This window comes from Erythrolamprus reginae, chromosome 3 (assembly GCF_031021105.1).
Source record: "Erythrolamprus reginae isolate rEryReg1 chromosome 3, rEryReg1.hap1, whole genome shotgun sequence".
NCBI lineage: Eukaryota > Metazoa > Chordata > Lepidosauria > Squamata > Dipsadidae > Erythrolamprus > Erythrolamprus reginae.
In genome coordinates this window covers 50799511-50820700 of record NC_091952.1, presented here as the reverse complement: position 1 = coordinate 50820700, position 21190 = coordinate 50799511, and the positions used below count along the sequence as shown (strand labels likewise).

Below are 21190 nucleotides of genomic sequence, written 5' to 3'. Positions count from 1 at the left end.
ATAAAGCCCTTCATAGCATCCGACCAGAATATCTCCGAGACCGCCTTCTGCCGCATGAATCTCAGCGACCGATTAGGTCCCACAGAGTTGGCCTTCTCCGGGTTCCGTCGACTAAACAATGTTGTCTGGCGGGTCCCAGGGGAAGAGCCTTCTCTGTGGCGGCCCCGACCCCCTGGAACCAGCTCCCCCCTGAGATTAGAATTGCCCCCACCCTCCTTGCCTTTCGTAAACTCCTTAAAATCCACCTCTGCCGTGAGGCATGGGGAAACTGAAATAACTTCCCCAGGCCTATATTGTTTATGTATGGTGTGTTGTGTGTATGTTTTTAAATTATGGGTTTTTACTTTAAGCTATTAGATTTGTGTTACATTGTTTTGCCACTATTGTTGTGAGCCGCCCTGAGTCTACGGAGAGGGGCGGCATACAAATTCAATAAATAATAAAATAATAATAATAATAATAAATAAACAAAAGAGAAGACACAATTGCTGCTTGATAGTATCTACTTGTGGTTTACTGAGATGAATCAACACCCTCATTGGCAGTGTACTAGAAAAAAACCCCTACTGTCTTCTTCAGTCGCCTTCCCTGAGGCACTTGGAATAGCTTCTTTCTTAATTGTGTTGAATTTTCCCTAATAGGATTTTTCATCAGAAGACATGGAGCTTTCGACGAGTGAACTCAGCATTTATGATAAGCTTTCAGAGACTATTGACTTGGTGAGACAGACAGGTTACCAGTGTGGCATGTCTGACAAGGCCATCGAGAAATTCATCAAACAACTCTTAGAAAAAAATGAGCCACAAAGGGGACCCCCGCGTTTTCCTCTATTAATGGTTCTCTATAAGGTAATACAGTTTTGGATTCTCCATGTTCTTGTGCAAAGTATACAGGCAGTCCTTGACTTACAATTCAGAACGAGCCCAGAATTTATGTTGCTAAGTGAGGAATTTGCTAAGTGAGTTTTACTCCATTTTTTTACTATTCTTGCTATATTTGTTCAATGAATCATTGCAGTTGTTAAATTCATCATGCTTCTGTTAAATTCATCATGCTTCTGTTAAGTGAATCTGGCTTCCACGTTGGTTTTACCTCAGAAAGTAGCAAAAGATGGCCCCAGGACACTGCAACCATCATAAATATAAACCAGTTGCCAAGCGTCCAAATGTAAATCACATGACCATGGAGATGCTACAACGGTCACAAAGTATGAAAAATGGTCAAAAGTCACTTTTTTCCAGGGATATAACTTTGAATGGTCACCGAACTGTTGTAAATTGAGGACTACCTGTACTGCAATTTGAAATCTCCATAGGATGAAAATGTCTGTAGATCTGATTAGATTCATGGCCCTCAGATTTAAGGGTATAATGATGTTAATTTGGGCAATCATTCCTTTTCTGTGAATAAACCATTCATGTTATCATTGGATCTGTTGTGGTTGGCTCTGGCCCAGCTCCTGCCCCAGGGAATGGGGAGGTGGATGCAGGGGAAACTTCAACATGTCACAGGCCTGTGTTATTGCCGACAGAATCAGTTCAGAGTTTAGTTTCTCAGACGAAGAAGAAGGTCGGAGTGACTCGGCAGAGGAGGGCTTGGCACACAGCCAAGGCAGTCAATCTTCCTTATCTTCTATAGCTTCAGATGATGACATTTTGGACTCACGCAAGTGCAGAATTATGCGTAGAAGAGACCAAGTAAGAACATATTACAGGAAATAAGGGAGGCCACCTGTGTTTGGGTGGGGCTCCAGTAATTAGGGCTGCTGCTATAAATAGCAGCATGTGGGTTTGGCCATTGTGGAAGAATATCTGTTGCAGTTTCGTCAGGAATCTTGTGTGTTGGACTTAGTTGCTTTTTCACACCTTTGAAACCAAAGCAGAGCAGCATGTGTGTGCGTGTGTGTCTCCCTTCATTGGAAGAAGAAGGGGTGTGACGTTTCTCCAAAGCTGCTGTCTAAGTACTTAATGACTGCTTAAGGGAAATTGTACAGACTATAGTGTTCCCTCGATTTTCGCAGGGGATGCGTTCCGAGACTGCCCGCGAAAGTCGAATTTCTGCGAAGTAGAGATGCGGAAGTAAATACATCATTTTTGGCTATGGACAGTATCACAAGCCTTCCCTTAACACTTTTAACCCCTAAATTACCATTTCCCATTCCCTTAACAACCATTTACTCACCATTATTACTGGCACTCACCATTAAATAAGACACTTAGTGATCCTGATATTTATAAACATAATTATTTATTAACAATAATTATTTTTTTTTGCGATAATAACGCCGATTGGCTGAGATTTCAGCCAATCAACAATGGCAGACGAAAGCTTGGCGATGACATATGATGTCATCGGGCGGGAAAAACCATGGTATAGAAAAAAAAACAGCAAAGTAATAATAATAATAATACAGTAATAATAATAATAATAATAATAATAATAATAATAATAATTTATTAGATTTGTATGCCGCCCCTCTCCGAAGACTCGGGGCGGCTCACAACACGATAAAAACAGTATTATACAGGCACAAATCTAATATTAAAAAAACCCAAAAACCTAAAAACTAAAAGGTTTTTTTTAATTAATATTTTTTGAAAAACCGTGGTATAGGCTATTCGCAAAGTTTGAACCCGCGAAAATCGGAACACTGTGCCCGGTTGTTTTGGGAAGAGTGCTCTTTGCAATACAAAAATAGTGCTTAGTTTATTTTGACTTTTGTGATAAAGAACATTGGTTTGAATTTTCAAATGTGTGTGTGTCTGAAATTTGTATCCTTGAATTTTCGGGAGGCTCCTATCAGAGAGCCCGACAGAACAGGATCAGAAATAAATATATTACTTATTTTTGTTAGCGACTTGTTCATATCAGAGAGTATCTTAAAAGTTGTGAAACTACTGTGGATTTCATCGGTAAAATGAGGAGCAAAAGCAGTGTTTTGATACACAATGTGCTCCTGCCCTTGAAGCATGCGCTCAGCTTGCCAGGATAAATCTGGGTGCTAAGCCAAAGTGAGCTTTTGGCAGCGATCCCATTATGCTTGTTGAAACCACAGATCAGGTTTGAAAATAAACAACAAACCAAGTGACATTCCTCCCATAATGATCCCCAGTAACCTCTGACCCCACAGTTCGAGAATCTCTCAGATAAAAATTTACTTCAACTGTCATGTTGTACTGTCACGCTTATTGTATGGGAGTAATGTTAGATGGAATTGGTAATACTAATAATCTTGTTCTTATCTTCTCTTGCAGGGATTGGTTACCCTGGGCATAGTTTTACTAACGGCATACTTCATGATCCAGCCGTATACTCTTTCACCATCTGAAAGCACACTCACCAGAATCCATCCGTGGGGTTCCCTCTTCCATCATATCCGGTTGCTGCCATTACCCATTACCAAGAAATACATGCTAGAGAGTAAGGAAATTATCTAAACATTTATTCCATCATTAAATTAAAACAGCTGGGTGCTTGACGTATGATAAATGCAGATGACATAAATAGAAATGGCTATTCAGTTCTTTATTTATAAAACAACACTGCTTTTTGTGAAAAGAAAAAGAATATGTCAAATCTGCTGGCAGTAAGCACCTTTTGGTTCCACTCTTATTTTTGCAACAACAAATTAGCTCTAGTGACCTTAGGCAGGGCAATCTATTAAGGTATTTTTCCTTGTGCTGAAACTATTTCCTGATTGATCTTAAAAGGCTCATTTTGAAGATTTATACCTTTAAGTGCATTGACTCATTTATCAGTAACTAGATTTAATTTGGTTCTGCATTTTTGAAAAGTGAAACCTATCAATGATTCTTGCATAGTGAATTTGCATCTCTCAAAACCTATGCAGAATTACACTTATGCCATTTCTGGTTCAGTTTATATAAGATGTTTTAGAAAAAATGTTTTAGAATTTTTTTTAAAAAAGGTTAAATTTCCAATATTTTGTACTCAGTCTTTATCTATTCAAATAATTGGAAGACTTGATTTGGCAGTTACTTTATTGCCCACTTTTCCTGTAATCTTCCACTGCTTTCTAGCCTACTGCAAAGCACAGTTCCTACTCTTTTCTCATTGGTGGGTGTAACTATGATCGAGAGGCTAGCAATAGCAGCTTTTCCTGAAATGTTTTACTCATTAAATTTATAAAAAAAATACTTTGGTATGTCTGCTCACAGCTTTAACAAACAGAAAAAAAAAACAAATTAATTTTCCCAGCAATTTTATTAAGCTTCCTGGAAAACCTGTTTTTTTACGATCACTGTTATAACTTCATTGAACTACTGCTTACTAATATGTATAAACAGATTAATCTTGGTGATCTGCTTTACTACTTGGCAAAATTTTGTTTATACTGGGACTGTAACAATCAAATCAAAGGATCCAGAAAGAGAATCTCTCCAATAAGTAATTAATTGCACAGAGGAGTATGTGATTTATTGAAATACACAAGGAAGGTATAAATTGCAATAAATTAGTCAACAGTTTTCCTTTCTTAGAAAGTTGTAACACTGATATAATAAGCAACCAAGGTGTAATACAAACATGGGTAAAGAATTGAACATGGTTGAAAAGTCATTACCACTGAAGTGCCTTCTTAATTAGGATAAATAGAAACATCATTTTGGAATGTTGCATTCACACATAATCAGGGAAAAATTATTCCTTGGAATTGGCTACTTAAATAATATATTAATGATAAAAATAAACAGGAGATTCTTGCTCTTAGTGATTCATTTGATAGGATCATGTTCTATGTATCATAGTGACATTTCTATGGATTATTGGATGTTCATAGCAATGGAAAAATAAGCATCAGATTCTGGCTTGTATCTTTTGCTCCAGAAAACATCCTAAGTGGTTTAATAGTTTCTATTTCTGGAGCAACTCTCTAAATCAGGGTTGTTAAACTCGCAGGCTGTGGTTTGGATGTGTGGATGCGAAGAGGAAAAATTCAATGGTACGTCACGTGATGCCACCGTGACAATGTGAGTTTGCTACCCCTCCTTTAATTGTATCAAATATGAATGTGTCCATATCACCTCTGTCTTTAAAGAGGAGATTATTTGGTACATGAAATAGAAGAATTGAATTCACACTGTACACTTCTAGCTGCTTACTTAGAAAAGAAGGGGGTATCTGGAATTTCACAGAAGCAGCTGCTAAAAGGGCAACTGTATTATATTGTTTTATTCCTTTGTCTGCTATTGATTTATGGTATTGTGGTTAGTGATTGTAATGAAGAATTAAACTGAAGTAAAAGAGCAATTTTGAGGGGAAAAGGACAGTTTGAAAAATTGTAGGACTTTTCTTTTTTAAAGGACAGGACCTACCTATCACTTTTCATTCAAGCAATTTGTAAGACTCAGGTTCTGTTACGCGTGTTGCTGTATATGTAACATACGCCATTTGAAATCTAAGGAAGGGGAGGAAGTCCTTTTTTTGTTCATTGGGACATAACATTAGTAGTTTATTAAGAATTGCAGCCCCAATTGGCTATTCTTTCAAATAACTTTTTGATTAGAAATAACTTCTCTCTTCCCTCGTCCCCTGGTCATATTGTTATATGAGAAGTGAGATCAGGGAGGATGCATAATTCTGTATGTTAAAGGACTTTTTTCTCAAGGGTTCACTCCTTATTGAACAGCATTCTTTTCATAGACGTATGTAGCCCTTTTGCTTATACAGTATGTTATTTGAATAACATCTGAATCTGTTATCCTTCTAGACTAGAGTGTGCAGGAATACATAGTGATACAAATACAGTTGTGCTCATAAATTTACATACCATGGCAGAATTTGAGATTCCCTGGCCATGTTTCAGAGAATATGAATGATAACACGAAAACCTTCCTTCCGCTCATGGTTAGTATTAAGAACTGAGGTATGTAAACTTGTGATCAGGGTCATTTGGATAGTTTCTGTTGTCATTATGATTGAAAAAGAGTAAATACAGTTGATTGATAATAAGTGGCTTCTTCAGCTAAACAAAGCCACGAGTGTCAGAAAGGTTTTCGTGTTACCGTGTTCTCTGAAAAATGGCAGGGACATCATAAATTCTGCCAGGGTATGTAAACTTAGGAGCACAACTATAAATGAAAAGGTTAAAAGAGGAAAAACATGCTGCCTCAGATTTTCGTAGATGTTTCTTGGTTCTCTGCTGCAAATCATTTTATTTATTTATAAAATTTATTGGCTGCCTATCTTACCATAGGTTAACTCTGGGTGGCTTACGGTTACATTTAAGTTAGAACAGTGTTTCCCAACCTTGGCAACTTGAAGATATTTGGACTTCAACTCCCAGAATTCCCCAGCCAGCATTCGCTGGCTGGGGAATTCTGGGAATTGAAGTCCAAATATCTTCAAGTTGCCAAGGTTGGGAAACACTAAGTTAGAACATAAAAAGTTAAAATCAAACATTAAAACCAAAGACATATGGGAGGTTGGCAGAGTGGGAGAAGGTAGGATCTATTATTACTCAATCCACCACCTCCATTATGTCGTTCCCCCACTAGCAAAGTCTCCTGTTATCCATCACCAAGATATTTTACAAAAGAGTGTTACAAAAAGACCAGTGTGTTTTAAAACTCTGTTTGAAGCAAAAAACAAGAACATGGGGGCAAACCTCAAACTGACAGGAGGGAAATTCAGAAGTAAGTTAGAGAGCATTATTTCACAGAAAGATTAGAACCAGCTTCCAGCAGAGGTAGTGGTTCAGTCATCTATAACTGCATTTGAGCATGCTTGAGATAAATGCATGTCCATCATCTGACAACAATTAAAAAGATAAATAAAAGTAATAATTAAAATATATAAATTAATAAGAAAGCAAAAAATAAATGCAAAGGGCAGAACTTGATGGATTAATAGGTCTTTTACTGCCTTCAATGATCCATGTTTCTGTGAAATGGAGATGGGATTATTGTTCTCTATTTTCATACTAGCAGCTTCTCAGAAGTTTTTTTATAAATTAGCATTACGTGGATATGTTGCAATGAAAGAAACTGTGTGAGTAGTTATTTCACATTTACCACAAACTCTGTTGATTTCTTGCCATTAATATAATGATCAAGCTAGGAAAAAAGGCAAGATTGTGTAATGCCTGAAATGGGAGCTCCCTTTGCCCTAATTTTAATTTCTTATATCATCATTAACTTTCAATAACTTATCAAAAGTGTTGAAAGCTCAGTGGTCTGGAATCAAAAATGTGTGTCATCATCCTAAACTGCTTATGAAAAGCATGGTTAATCTAATTCATCCAAGGTGTCAGAGTCAGAACTACAACTTGTAGTTCAGTTCTCTTGTTTAGGAGGGGAAAGGCCCATCATATTTAAATATATTTCAGATATATTTAAGTAATGTATACTATACATTGCTAATTTTATAAATCCCAAAGAGAAGTAGATTTGTTTGAGGGCTTTATTTAAATTTCAATATATGAAGATTGACACCGGAGTTTGAACGTGTCTCTTAAGAACATATGCCAGCAGTATATTTGAATTGCTCTGATACAGCAATAAAACTGGGAATTAATCATGTATTTTGACATGCATGCATCCACTTCAATGAAATTGTTTGTAAAATGTGGAACAGGAATTGTCAGCTGAAAAATAACCTTTTCTCCTAACAAAAGAGGTTGAGATATTTTTAGAGGGTCTGATTTTAAAAGGGGGCAGGAAACTGCCCATGAGCAGAGTTACCCATGAGCAGAATTACCCAGGAGCAGTGAGCTGTAACTGAAATCTGAAGGATTGTGGTGTGAGAGGAGTTAAGAGTGGTTTTTGTTTTTGTTTGTTTTTGCTTTTTTTTGTTTTGCATTTCAGAACCTTTAAACAATACTTACAAAGCCTAATTTATGAGCAAGGGTGGGGTCAGTATCCATTTGGCTGGAAAAGTTTGCAGCAATAATCTCTTTCTCTGGCAGCTGCCTTTTACCCTTAGGTGTTTGACTTTCAGCCAGTTTCCAGGGCCTTTTTCTACTAAACCCATTTGGATGATCTCAATTAGGTCTGCTCTAGAGCATGCACAGAGATTCCCATTGCAAATGAATATGTTCTTTCTAAGACCCACCAGGAAATAATGTTGCCCCAAGAGGATGCTGTACTCTTGCATAACCCAGCTGCAGCATCCTTCCACCACTCCGGTCTGAACTATAGCCCGATGCCTCAGAGCTATCATCAGGGTTTAAAATGCTGCCAAACATGCTGAATTTTATTGTAAACAGCCCTTCTTCGTCTCATAATCTGGAACCTAATAACAGACACATGTGTTGGGACATAGTTTTTCATGGACAGCCTGCCCTTTTAAAGATGGGCGGTGTAAGTTCTTTTTAACATAATTTGGCAGTTGTTCAGAATTGTTTGCTGGTAATTTCTGACAGTTCACACATTATTGTGGGAACCTGGAAAACTGAAAGCTCTTCTTTTTTGCATTTAGGATTGTTTTAAGGTTTTTATCAGGTTCATAGATGGTTCTACACGGGTGATTCTTTGGAACACTGTCCATTTTATTCTCAAATAAGGATTGCTGTGTAGTGTTTAGTTGAGATAAACTTACTCTACACTTTGTTGCAGTTTTGCAATCACCACTTGAACATTCTGCAGTAGCGTTCTTCACCACTTCACAAGTTTTCTTTTGTAGCGGAGATTTGAAAATACATTTGCAACATTTCTAGATCATTATGAAAAATAGCTTATGATACAGTATTGAAAAGTATAGGCAAATCTGCTCTCCTTGAAGTTATTACAGTCCCTCTGTATTTTGCCCTTCGCTGATGTACCTGATTTGCTGATTTAGGGGTTAAAACAACTCTATTCTGCCCCTAAAAGGAAGTTTTTTAAGATATGAATTCATGGAGTATGGTTGCTAATTTTGGCATTGATATGAGTAGGTTTGCCAGCCTAAGGAATGAAGTTTTCCTTCATTCACTGCTTCAGAATGGTAAGCATTGTAAGCATCTAAAAGACATCTGTGTGGCCAAAAAAAAAAAAAAAAAAAAAAGCCATTTTGCATCTAGTTTGCAGTGCTGTTCTTACGAGATGAAGTGATTTGAGGCTAACAGTCCTAAACTCTTATGACTTTCCAAACTGATGTTTAAGAATGTTGTGGTTTTAATTAACTCCTCATGTCTGGCTTTATATATTGAATTTCTAGCCTTTGTCTAAAATTTTAAGAGCTTAAAGCAAGAAGGGAGCCCGAGACAGTTTGTACAAATTATGAAGTCTATAATATGTTTTTATTGTGTTATTAAATAACACAAAAGTTAGTCCCTTCTGTAGCTACTAAATGACTTTATTTATTTATTTTTAAAATAATCTTTATTACTTATACATTAAAAAAAGAAAAAAAGGAAAAGAAAAAAAGAGGGGGGGAAGGTAGAGGGAGAAAAATGGATCAGAACGAATTGATGTAACAGTACAGTATTAACAGAATGTTGGGATAAGAAGTACATCTTCCACAATAGTAAGTATTAAGTACGCAAATACATAAATAAAATATTAAAAGAAATATTTTGAAAATTTCCCATTATATGAAGTTGATTTTTGGCTTAACAAAGTAGAGAGAGGAGAAAAAAAAAGAGACTGAAAAAACAGGGAATAAGATGAGTAAATATAGAAAGGGATAAAAAAAGAGGATAGAACAGCAAAGTGAGAAAGAAAGGAAAAGATAGGTTAGAAAAAGGATGAAAATAAGACCAGCAATAAGCTGGTGTATCATTTCCATAGAACATGAAGTCCGTATTTATCGTTAGAGTATCATTCCCTTTTTAAGAGTAGTTGAAAACGTCTGTTGATTTGATTAGGGTTATAACTGTAAATTTTTTCCAGTGTTATATAATAATTTTTTATTAAGAAACTTAGAAACATAGAACAGTGTTTCCCAACCTTGGGAACTTGAAGATATCTGGACTTCAACTCCCAGAATTCCCCAGCCAACATTTGCTGACTGGGGAATTCTGGGAGTTGAAGTCCAAATATCTTCAAGTTGCAAAGGTTGGGAAACACTGACATAGAAGACTGACGGCAGAAAAAGACCTCATGGTCCATCTAGTCTGCCCTTATACTATTTCCTGTATTTTATCTTACAATGGATATATATTTATCCCAGGCATGTTTAAATTCAGTTACTGTGGATTTACCAACCATGTCTGCTGGAAGTTTGTTCCAAGGATCTACTACTCTTTCAGTAAAATAATATTTTCTCATGTTGCCTTTGATCTTTCCCCCAACTAACTTCAGATTGTGTCCCCTTGTTCTTGTGTTCACTTTCCTATTATATTTTATATAAGGTAGAGTATCTTGCAGGAGTTTGTCATCCAATATTAGGTTATTTTGTTGGATTATTTTCTTTTTGGATTAGTTGAAAAATATTCTTTTTCTTCAGCCAATCGTACCATTTGCCCCAGACTTGGTAAAATACCGTATCTTCTCTATTTTGTAATTTCATGGTTAATGACTTTAAAACCTGCTCATCTGAATGGCAGTACCAGGAACATCAAATTCAACTTGTTGTGTTGATGCATGCCTTCATTTACATTCTTCCCTTAACGGTGGCAATGAATATGTTGTTGGAAGACCTGAAGAACTGGGTTAAGGACAGATTGTCATTAAGAAAATTCTATGTGGTCACTAAGAATTGACACCAACTTAGTGGCAGATAATCAATAGAAAGGATTGCCCCCTCGGAGTCAGCAGCTCACATTTCTTCTCCGTTTAGTGAACTCATTTTTTGCCTCATTGAAAATCCCACCCACTCCCACCCCCAAGGCAGCCACCATGCCAAATCCCAACCACCACCACACCCAAGATTTTGGATTAATGGATTTAATGATATGAAATGGATTTTATTTTGACCCCCAGACAAGATGAGTTCAAAAAGAAACAGCTATTCCAAGGAATTCCAGAAAGGAATTGTGGAGGATTCTCAGGGTAAGAATCTTACAGCTTTCTGCAAAGAGAAGAGGTTGGATCTCCATTTGGTCCGAAAATAGAGAGAGAGTACGATAACCTCGGTCTAAGGTACAAGAGGGAAACGCTAAGAAGTTCAAGTGTGGATCAGGTCGGTAACCCTTATTTCCTGAACTTGAAGACAACATCACTGAATGGATTGCTAAGAGGAGAGCAAAGGCTTTGGTTGTAAGCACGGCTGATATTCAGAGCCGGGGTGGCGCAGCAGGCATAGTGCTGTACTGCAGGCCACTGAAGCTGACTGTAGATCTGTAGGTCAGTGGTTCAAATCTCATCACCGGCTCAAACTTGACTCAGCCTTCCATCCTTCCAAGGTGGGTAAAATGAAGACCCGGATCGTGGGGGCAATAGGCTGGCTCTGTTAAAAAGTGCTATTGCTAACATGTTGTAAGCCGCCCTGAGTCTAAGGAGAAGGGTGGCATAAAAATCGAATGAATGAATGGATGGATGGATGAATGAATGAATGAATGAATGAATATTCAGGTATTTGCCCTTACAATGACACTACAATTATAAATTACCCAGGAAGAATTCAAAGCCTCTCAACACTGGCTGGATGGCTTCCTTCAGCAATATGAACTGTCTCGGAGGAGATCCACCTTGTTGTTCAAGCTGGAAGATGCTGAACTTATCAAATGTGCACTTGCATTCACGTCCTTCATTGATGGCATTGATTTTTCCAAATACCATCTCTCCAATATGATTGCCATGAATGAAACGGTAGTGTTTATGGGCCAAGGAGCTCAAGCAATCATTGATCAAAGGGGGGGCACATCAATTTATATTCCCTCCACTGGATATAAATGTACATGTCTTATGGGCATATTGAAAATTTGGCTGGATGGAACCAAATTCCCATTTCTAACAGTCACCAAGCAAGCTACATGGACAGGAGGTAGTCTTTTAAGGAGACTTCTGTTGCTAGATATCAGTGATTGGGACCAATGGTTTTAAACAAAAAGGAGTCAAAAGAAACTCGGACTGTAATTCAGGGTTTGAAGAGTTTTGACGATGTTCCAGAAGAAGATGCCATGACTGTATTTGAATAAATTGTTGAGTTTGAATAAATTATTGAATTTGAATAAATTGATTGTTGTACCATACAAGATATTGTGGTTTCCCTGTGTGGGGGTTTAAGGTTTGCAATTGTGGTTGCCTTGGGGTGGTTGTGGTGGTGGGATTTGGCATTGTGGTTGCCCTGGGGCGGGGGGGGGGGGGGTTGGAGTTAGCAATTTTTCCAATGAGACCAAAAATGAGTTTTGTCTCATTTTACAACCTTTCCTGCCAGTTGTCAAGGGAATCACTGCAATTGTTGAGCTACAACATGGATGTTAAGTCAATCTGGGTTTCCCAGGAGGCCACAAAAGGGGATCCCAAGACCCCAGGTTATAACTGTCCTAAATATGACTTGAAGTCCAGATATCTCCAAGTTGCCAAGGTTGGGAAACACTGCCTTATGGCACCCAGTATATCTTGGCTGTTCTTAAAAAACTAGGGCCTCGCTACTCAGTAGCTGAGCTTAGCTAGAGAGAGTCTTTCCTGTTTAGATTGTCTTAATGTATCCTTGTGCTGCCTTTGTTCAACAACATACATGGAGAATATTGATTTCATTTTCTAGCAGCAAATGTTTCTTCTCTGGACATAAGAAAACAATTTGGCATGGAAAGACCCTCTGTAGCATAATATTTGCACCTAGTCATGCCAAGAAAAATTATGGACTGTTACCGAAGCTGTGCAGGGTGGGATACATATTACAGTTTCTGCTGCTTGGGTGATTGAACTATGAGCCAATCTTTGGAAAACGTGGTGTAATCATGGAATTATTGGGCTTACTCAGTTCCTAATGTACAGAAAAGTTCTAAAGTTGACTTTATTTGAGGAAATGTGTAGCAAGATGTAAGTCATATGGAATTACATTGGTTTAGAATGAATTTTATTGCTGTGATAAGAGCATTTGCCTTAGGATTTGTAGAGAATTACGAGTTATGGCTTGTTTAGTGTATACACAAGCAATAATTTTATCTGGGCAGGGTCCTCTAAACTTGGCAACATTAAGAGTTCTGCACATGTTGGCTGGAAAATTCTGAACATTGACGTCCACAAGCCACATGTAGACAAACCTAATCACCTTGGACAGTGGGATCTTTCAGTGGTTCCTGTTAAAGTACAAGTTTCTTACATTATATTTGAATTTCATTTAGTTTTGAAAACAGTTTTTATCATGATACAGTGTGAGAAATGTCTGAACAAAATCCACTAAGAGGCAAATGTGTTTATATATAATAAAATCATTTAAAGCAACATCCAACTCCCTGCTTTATACAGGAATACAAATTAAAATACATTATTCCTAACAAATGGCTGGTTACTACCCATTTGAACACATCTAGAATGTTCAATAGTGTTCTAGTACAATAATTAGTTCCATTGTTAAGTTGTTAATATTCAGAAATTTTAGTATTCAGTTGAAATTGCATCCTTAGCTAAAATCCTTTTTTTTTTCTGTTTGGCATATTGGATATTTTTAATATGTGAACAAAAAGAAGAGAAGCAAATCTAGTATAGCAGGTCAGAAAAAAATTTTTTTTTTAGTCCCAGACCAAACAAAATCTAGTTCTTCATTTTTAAATATATATAATTTATATAATTTATCAATGTATTCACATTTTAACCTCTGAATTATCCTGGCCTCACAGTGACAACTTTATCAATGGCAAATCAAGATCCCAACATAGGAGTCACTATGTCCTTCATAATGTTACCTGTCAAAGATACAGAAATGAAAGCCAATTTTTGTTAAACATGTTTAAGTAATTGCACCTTAAGATGACAGAATACAAATGTAATTTTATGTAAAATTAATCATTCAATTTTTAAAAATGGTGTACTTCAGTTCGTTATTTAAGATTTCTTTTCTATTTTATTCATACATTTTGGTTGTCATGATTTTTTTTTTTTAACTTTGGAAAACCTCAAATCTTTTCCAATTATATTGTTAACTTCATGTTAAGAATTTAGAACATGTGTTGTTAATGTACCAGGCTGACACTAGAAGCTTGAAAAAAAATATTTAAATTTGAAACATTGCCATTCAGCAATTATTTTAAAAATCTACTCAAAGATTCATAAGGGAGCACCTCCCTTATGAAACCAGGTTTCAACGCCTTGATCTCTTCAGCCTTGAAAGACGGTGTTTAAGGGGTGACTTGATCGAAGTGTATAAAATTATGGATGGGAGAGAAAAGATGGATAGAGAAAAATTCTTTTCTCTATCACACAATACTAGGACAAGGGGGTACTCCCTAAAGCTCAGAGGTAAGAAAGCAAGGACAAATAAAGGGAAACATTTCTTCACCCAGAGGGTCGTTGGTTTATGGAATTCTCTTCCAGAAGAGCTCGTGACAGCTGTCAGCCTTGATAGCTTCAAGGTAGGATTAGACAGATTCATGGATGCCAAGTGTATTGGTGGTTATTGAAACAGATGACCAAGTTCCGCCTCTATGTTGGTTGAGGCAGGTAGGATTCCCTTGGGTAATATTTGTTGGGGGTCAGGGAAAAGGGAGGGTTTTGCCTTCTCTTTCTGCTCAAGATCCCCAAGGGCAATTGGTGGGCCACTTTGTGACACAAAATGCTGGACTCGATGGGCTTTGGCCAGATTCAGCATGGCTCTTCTTATGTTCTTATATTCATATGTATTCTTATATTCCTATTAACTCTTCCTGTTCTTTCACCTCTTGGAATCTAAGTGCCTCACATTCTCCTTACATTTTCAGATTCTTCAGCAGGAAGCTGTCACTTCATCAGCCATAGGCATCTTTTCAGAAAATGAGTTTTTTACACTTCAGACTGCAGCTCCTGGTCTCTTGTCTTGGAACACATTTTTCTTCTCTTTTATCCTTTTTTAAAAAATAATAATTTTCATTTACATATATATATAATAAGACAATAACAACAAACAGTACATTTACATAAAATACAGAAAACAGAAAAAACAAGCAAGAGATATATTTCTTCTCTTCTCCTGTAGTAGAGACTGTTGACAGCGTCCTCTCTCTTTTTTTAAAAAAAATTCTTGGTGGTGTTAAGGCCAGTGGTTTGAGTTGTATATTGTTGTAGTTGAATTTTTATGTCATAAATTCTTATCAAATAGAGAAAGCAATAACTATATTGACTTTTTTTTAACAAGATTGTTCTTTAAATTGTTTCTTTATCTCGCAGCACTATAAAGAGGTTTTCTTTTATTTAACCAGATGTAAAATTCTTCCCATAGTTGGTAGTATTTCGTTTTTTCTTTTTCCTTTAGTTCCATTGTTAGTTTATCTGCTTCAGCACAATCTAACATTTTTTTTGTTAAATTCCGTTCATTTGGCATATTTTCATTCTTCCAAAATTGTGCGATAGCTATTCTTGTTGATGTTATTAGATGTTGTATTAGATAATAATGTTCCTTATTCATCTGATTTTCAATAATGCCAAGCAAAAATATTTCAGGTTTCATTTCTAGTTCAATCTTAGTTATTTCCTCTATCCATTTCTGAAGTTTATGCCAGATTCCTTTAACCTGACTGCAGGTCCACCACATATGAAAATATGAGTTCTTCTCTTTTATCCTTAGTGAACTGCTCTCACAACTCTTATTTTCCGAATTTTCTTGCTTAGTAGGATAAAATTACACAAGATGCTATTTAAATAATCAATATATGTATATCTTACCTTTCCACCTTTTTTATTGGGAGTCCTGAGGTCACAATAAAAAACGTTTCAAGCAAAATTAATTTAAAAAATAAATATGAACAAAACTTAAATTCCTGTTAGCATAGTCCAGTCTCCAATGAACAGAATTAGCTAGAGAGTAATAGAGGGGAGTGGAAATTTGTGTCAAATGGACAATTGAAACAAAGCAAGATTTACTAGAATCGAAACGTCTTGGAGAAAACCAATAATGTTCTAGAAATTGAGGATGAAATTCAGGTATGAAGCTAGGTAGATATAAATTATATTTGTTAAACTTCACGAGTATATAAAAATGAAATATATGCTTTACAGAAGCACAAGATATAGAACACAAAACACAATCAGGATAATATAGAATGGAGTATTAGAGGATTAATAGAATATTTAATTTTAAATACTTTATAACATCCCCCCACCCTCGGTCATGGCCCATTACCATGCCACAGAAGTGGGCCCACCCTTGTGTAGAACCATCCCCTCCCTCACCCGATCAGTCCACAATGCAGGAAAGATCGGAGAACTCAGCTCTAGAGAGAACAGCTGTGGTGGAACTGTAATTAAAATGCAATATTGCAAGGTAATTTTGCTGGTGCTAGGAGTTTGATTCTGACCAGTGACGATGGACTCACTTCAATCCTTCCGAGGTTGGTAAAATGAGCAGATTTTGTAAACTGCTTAGAGAGGACTGCAAAACATTACAAAACGGTATATAAGTCTAAGCACTTTTGCTATGGCTATCTATTGTTGTTTTATTTATCAGATTTTTTTATATTTTTAAGCTAGGTAGTTCTCTGAAGGATCAAGCAGGTTTATTATTTATCCTTCGTAGAGTACATAAAACAAGATCAGCTTCAACAGAGAGGATAAGGAAGGAAATTGCTTTGGTAACTACAGATGTTGTACAAGATGAAAAATGCTATGATGACAAATCAAAGTTGTACCTTAATCAGAATGAGGGATGCTAAATACTTAAAACACTGGAGATATGTTAAAGTCAGTAATGTCTAGACTGGGGAAGGTGGGGGAGAGGGAGGCTGTCTTTATACATGGAGAATGTGCTTCTTCTCTCACTATTTGTCCTTCGAAGTCTAGACAAGGGTGGGGAACCAGTGACCCTCCAGATGTTGCTGAACTGCAACTTTTAGCCTCCCTCCTGTTGGCCAAGTTGACTGAGTTTATTGGAAATTAGACATCTGGAGGCTAATGATACCCCACCCAGCAAAGTTTGAAAGTCATACACTTAATCTAGAAAGGTGGAGAGAAAAGCCACAGTTCTAATAGCCCCACCATGACCTTCAACTCTGATAGCTCGCTAGAGAGTATATGTATGTGCTGATATTTTTGCAGGTGTATGCTATAGAACCGATATTTTAGAATAATGAAAATCCATAGCTGTACAACAATTGAGAATGATTGAACTTCACACAAAGCTGTGATTAATAGAATGAGGGGAAAAATTCACTCTTTGTTGGTGGTCCTTTATCATCCCATGACTTTATCCAAGAACAATTACTTTTCCAATTGCACATTTTGATTGCTGTATTTTAATTATACCATGAAGCAATATTGGTACTTTTCTAAATATCTATGAACTGTTCATATACAAAGCATGCTACACTGAAAACTGAAATAACCCTCCAGTGTGTCTGGGCAAAGTGATAATCTAAAAGGAATGCAGGAGTGTAATTGGAAAAATAGAAGAATACTTTTATAAATGTCCAATTCATTTCCTTTGTGTATTTCTGTAGTTACATTTTCTTTGGCCAGACCCTTATTTTTCTGTCACCCCTTCCCCATCTACCCAAATTCTAACAAGATCTTCCCTTTCCAACAATAAAATTCAGACTATTTTTTAAAACAAATAAATGCCTGTTTTCAATTCTACTTGGCTATTATTTCAATAACAATAACTCTGAATTATCCAACTGAAGTACGTAGTTTAAATTATAGCCAAACAAATTGAATACAATTTTTGAAACACTTTTCAGAGATTAACAGTTCTGAAACAATTTAATGGTCTCTTTTATCATGGATTTTCATTGTTTGGTCCTAGCATACACTTAGACTGTAATAGAAATCGCAACAGAGACTGAATTTTATTATAGAAGATAAATCTTTAGATACTTGATATCCATAGCCCTGTTAAATAGTTTTCCTAATCTCTTTTTTTAATTAAAGCTATGTATGATAAATAGGAAAGACATGTCTTTTTTTCAGAAGGCATAATGAAACTCTTTTGAAAAATATTATCTTTTAGAGAAATCCAAGGTTATGATCAGCTATCCATTTGAAATAATTGTAATGTTTCTTTTCCAAACAAATCATATTATGATTGTTTTAGCATATATTCAGTAGTAGTACATCAAGAATGCAGATTAAGAAGCTGGAAAGAATTAACTTTTGTGATGTTATGATGTGAGAGAAGAAATCTTTCCCCAAAGAATAATAGGCTTCTTTCCCCGCCACAGAGAAGGCTTTTCTCTTCTTAAATATAATTCTGGATATTATTAGTATCTTGTTGCAAAAGGATAATAGATCCACACAGGCAATAATTTTCCTAATGCAAAGGTCTGTACTAAGTAACTTTATTATTATTATTATTATTATTATTATTATTATTATTAATAATAATAATTAGATTTGTATGCCGCCCCTCTCCGTAGACTCGGGGCGGCTTACAACAGTAATAGTATAATATATAACAAATCTAATAATTAAAAGTCACTAAAAACCCCTTATTAAAAAGAAACATACACACAAACATACCATGCATAAACTGTATAGGCCTGGGGGAGATGTCTCAGTTCCCCCATGCCTGGCGGCAGAGGTGGGTTTTAAGAAGTTTACGGAAGGCAGGGAGGGTGGGGGCAGTTCTAATCTCCGGGGGGAGTTGGTTCCAGAGGGTCGGGGCCGCCACAGAGAAGGCTTTTCCCCTGGGTCCCGCCAGACGACATTGTTTAGTCGACGGGACCCGGAGAAGGCCAACTCTGTGGGCCCTAACCGGTCGCTGGGATTCTTGTGGCAGAAGGTGGTCCCGGAGATATTCTGGCCCGATGCCATGAAGGGCTTTATAGGTCATGACCAACACTTTGAATTGTGACCGGAAACTGATTGGCAGCCAATGCAGACTGCGGAGTGTTGATGTAACATGGGCATACCTAGGTAAGCCCATGAATGCACTCACAGCTGCATTTTGCACAATCTGAAGTTTCTGAACACTCTTCAAAGGTAGCCCCATGTAGAGAGTGTTACAGTAGTGGAACCTCGAGGTGATGGGGGCATGAGTGACTGTGAGCAGTGACTCCCGGTCCAAATGGGGCCACAATTGGTGCACCAGGTGAACCTGAGCAAACGCCATTCTCGCTACAGCTGAGAGATGGTTTTCTAATGTAAGCTGTGGATCGAGGAGGACGCCCAAGTTGCGAACCCTCTCTGTGGGGGTCAATAATCCCCCCCCAGGGTGATGGATGGACAGATGGGATTGTCCTTGTGAGGCAAAATCCACAGCCACTCTGTCTTATTAGGGTTGAGCTTGAGTCTGTAGACACCCATCCAGACCCCAATAGCCTCCAGGCACCGGCACATCACTTCCACTGCTTCGCTGACTGGAGTACTCTGTTATTAACAAAACATTGGACCATTAAAAGATAAAACCTTATTTATCTCGGGTTGTTGTGCAGTATCACAAGGCCACTTCAGCTAAGCTGCTTTAGTCAAGCAAAAGGATTTCCCCAAAGAATTGTTTAATTTTATAATTTCATTGTACTGGTGTAATTATTATTGCCCTAATTGAAATGATTATGAATCTCTATAATGCCTAAATGTATTTTGCATGTAGTTGAGCTGCACTCTTCAGTTTTACGTTTGATTATCAAAAGTGTTTATCTGTCTTAATCATGGATCCAACATTATCAGATGCTACTAAGTTCCAAGAGTGTTTGGAAAGTAGACTATGAAATATGGCATCTGAGCTATTTCTGATGTGGCCCATATTGAGTTTAAAAGTTTTTTTCCCCCCTTCATGAATTAGCCTTGGAAGTTTTCAGTAATCACTTAATATTCCTCGGCAAGTTTAGAAATGAACTGCTAATGATTGGAATTGGTTGTTATTTGCTTAAAACTGAAATTTTGAATGAGGTTCATACATCTCTTCTCTCCTTCTTTTCCAAAGAATGTCCAGAGTGGTGGGGCTTAGACTGTAGACGGAATATGTCTCTAACTGCCAAGTGTTCTTGTTGCTGCTCCATGAAAACTCTTGTTGCTCCAGTTGATGAGAGGCAGCTATCAGACATCAGACAGCTGCAAGGGCAGCCTCTCTTGATCAAGGTAACTTAATACCACTTTGATATGCTTTGGTAATATGCCAATTAGTGCCTTGGGAATATGCCACAATTCAATTTTGGTCGCCACAATGTAAAAGGGATGTTTATTTATTTTTTATTTATTTATTTATTCATTTGTCCAATACACAGATACATAGGAAGAAAAATAGACATGTGATAATATAAAAGAGGGTGAAAGTGAACTAAAAGGAGAGGATAAATGAAAGGAAGAGAATATATAAGATAGGTGAAAGAAAGAAGAGACAATTGGACAGGGGATGAAAGGCACACCAGTGCACTTATGTACGCCCCTGTTGAGACTCGAGAGAGTGCAGAGAAGACCAACAAAGGTGACAGAATTGTTTTGTGGGTTTTATAATGGGATTTTATAGTTTTAGCATTTATATTTGACTTCTGTTATTGTTGTATCGTATTTGTATTGTTGTAAGCTGCCCTGAGTCCCATGGGATTGGGCTGCATAGAAGTCAAATCAAATCAATCAGTCAATCAATCAATCAAATTAGGGGACTGGAGGCTAAAACATATGAAGAATGGTTGCAGGAACTGGGTATGTCTAGTTTAATGAAAAGAAGGACTAAGAGAGACTTGATGGCAGTGTTCCAATATCTCAGGGATTGCCACAAGGAAGAGGGAGTCAGGCTATTCTCCAAAACACTTGAAGGTAGAGCAAGAAGCATCAGGTGGAAACTAACCAAGGAGAGAAGCAACTTATAACTAAGGAGAAATTTCCTGACAGTGGAACAACTTGCCTCCAGAAGTTGTAAATGTTCCAACACTGGAAGTTTTTAAGAAGTTGTTGGATAACCATTTGTCTGAAGTGGTGTAGGATTTCCTGCCTAAGACCTCCAAGGTCCCTAATTGACCTTGGCCAATGGATCTCAATGAAAGGTTAAGCTAAGCATAATTTTCAAAGACTATCTTCCCCTATGCCTGAAGAGAAAGATTTTTGATCAGTGTTTGCTACCTGTTCTAATACATGCATGTGAAACATGGGCATTAAGATAAAATACAGAAAATAGTATAAGGGCAGACTAGATGGACCATGAGGTCTTTTTCTGCCGTCAGACTTCTATGTTTCTATTAACCTCAAACACTGGAAGTTTTTAAGAAGATGTTGGATAACTACTTGTCTGAAGCAATGTAAAG

General features: G+C 37.1%; 2 protein-coding genes across 6 annotated transcripts in view; both read left to right on the top strand.

The window, feature by feature from the left end:
• Positions 1-21190, top strand: part of FKBP5 (FKBP prolyl isomerase 5) — a 1202894-nt gene that overhangs the window by 45876 nt on the left and 1135828 nt on the right. The window lies entirely within an intron of this gene.
• C3H6orf89 (chromosome 3 C6orf89 homolog) overlaps positions 1-21190 on the top strand; it is a 39992-nt gene that overhangs the window by 6574 nt on the left and 12228 nt on the right. For all 5 annotated transcript variants that reach the window (XM_070745214.1, XM_070745213.1, XM_070745210.1 and 2 more), the window contains exons 2-4: positions 642-848; positions 3255-3420; positions 19873-20027. In XM_070745214.1, the coding sequence (XP_070601315.1) occupies positions 660-848; positions 3255-3420; positions 19873-20027 (510 nt within the window). In that variant the 5' untranslated portion in view covers positions 642-659. The remainder of the gene's footprint in view (positions 1-641; positions 849-3254; positions 3421-19872; positions 20028-21190) is intronic.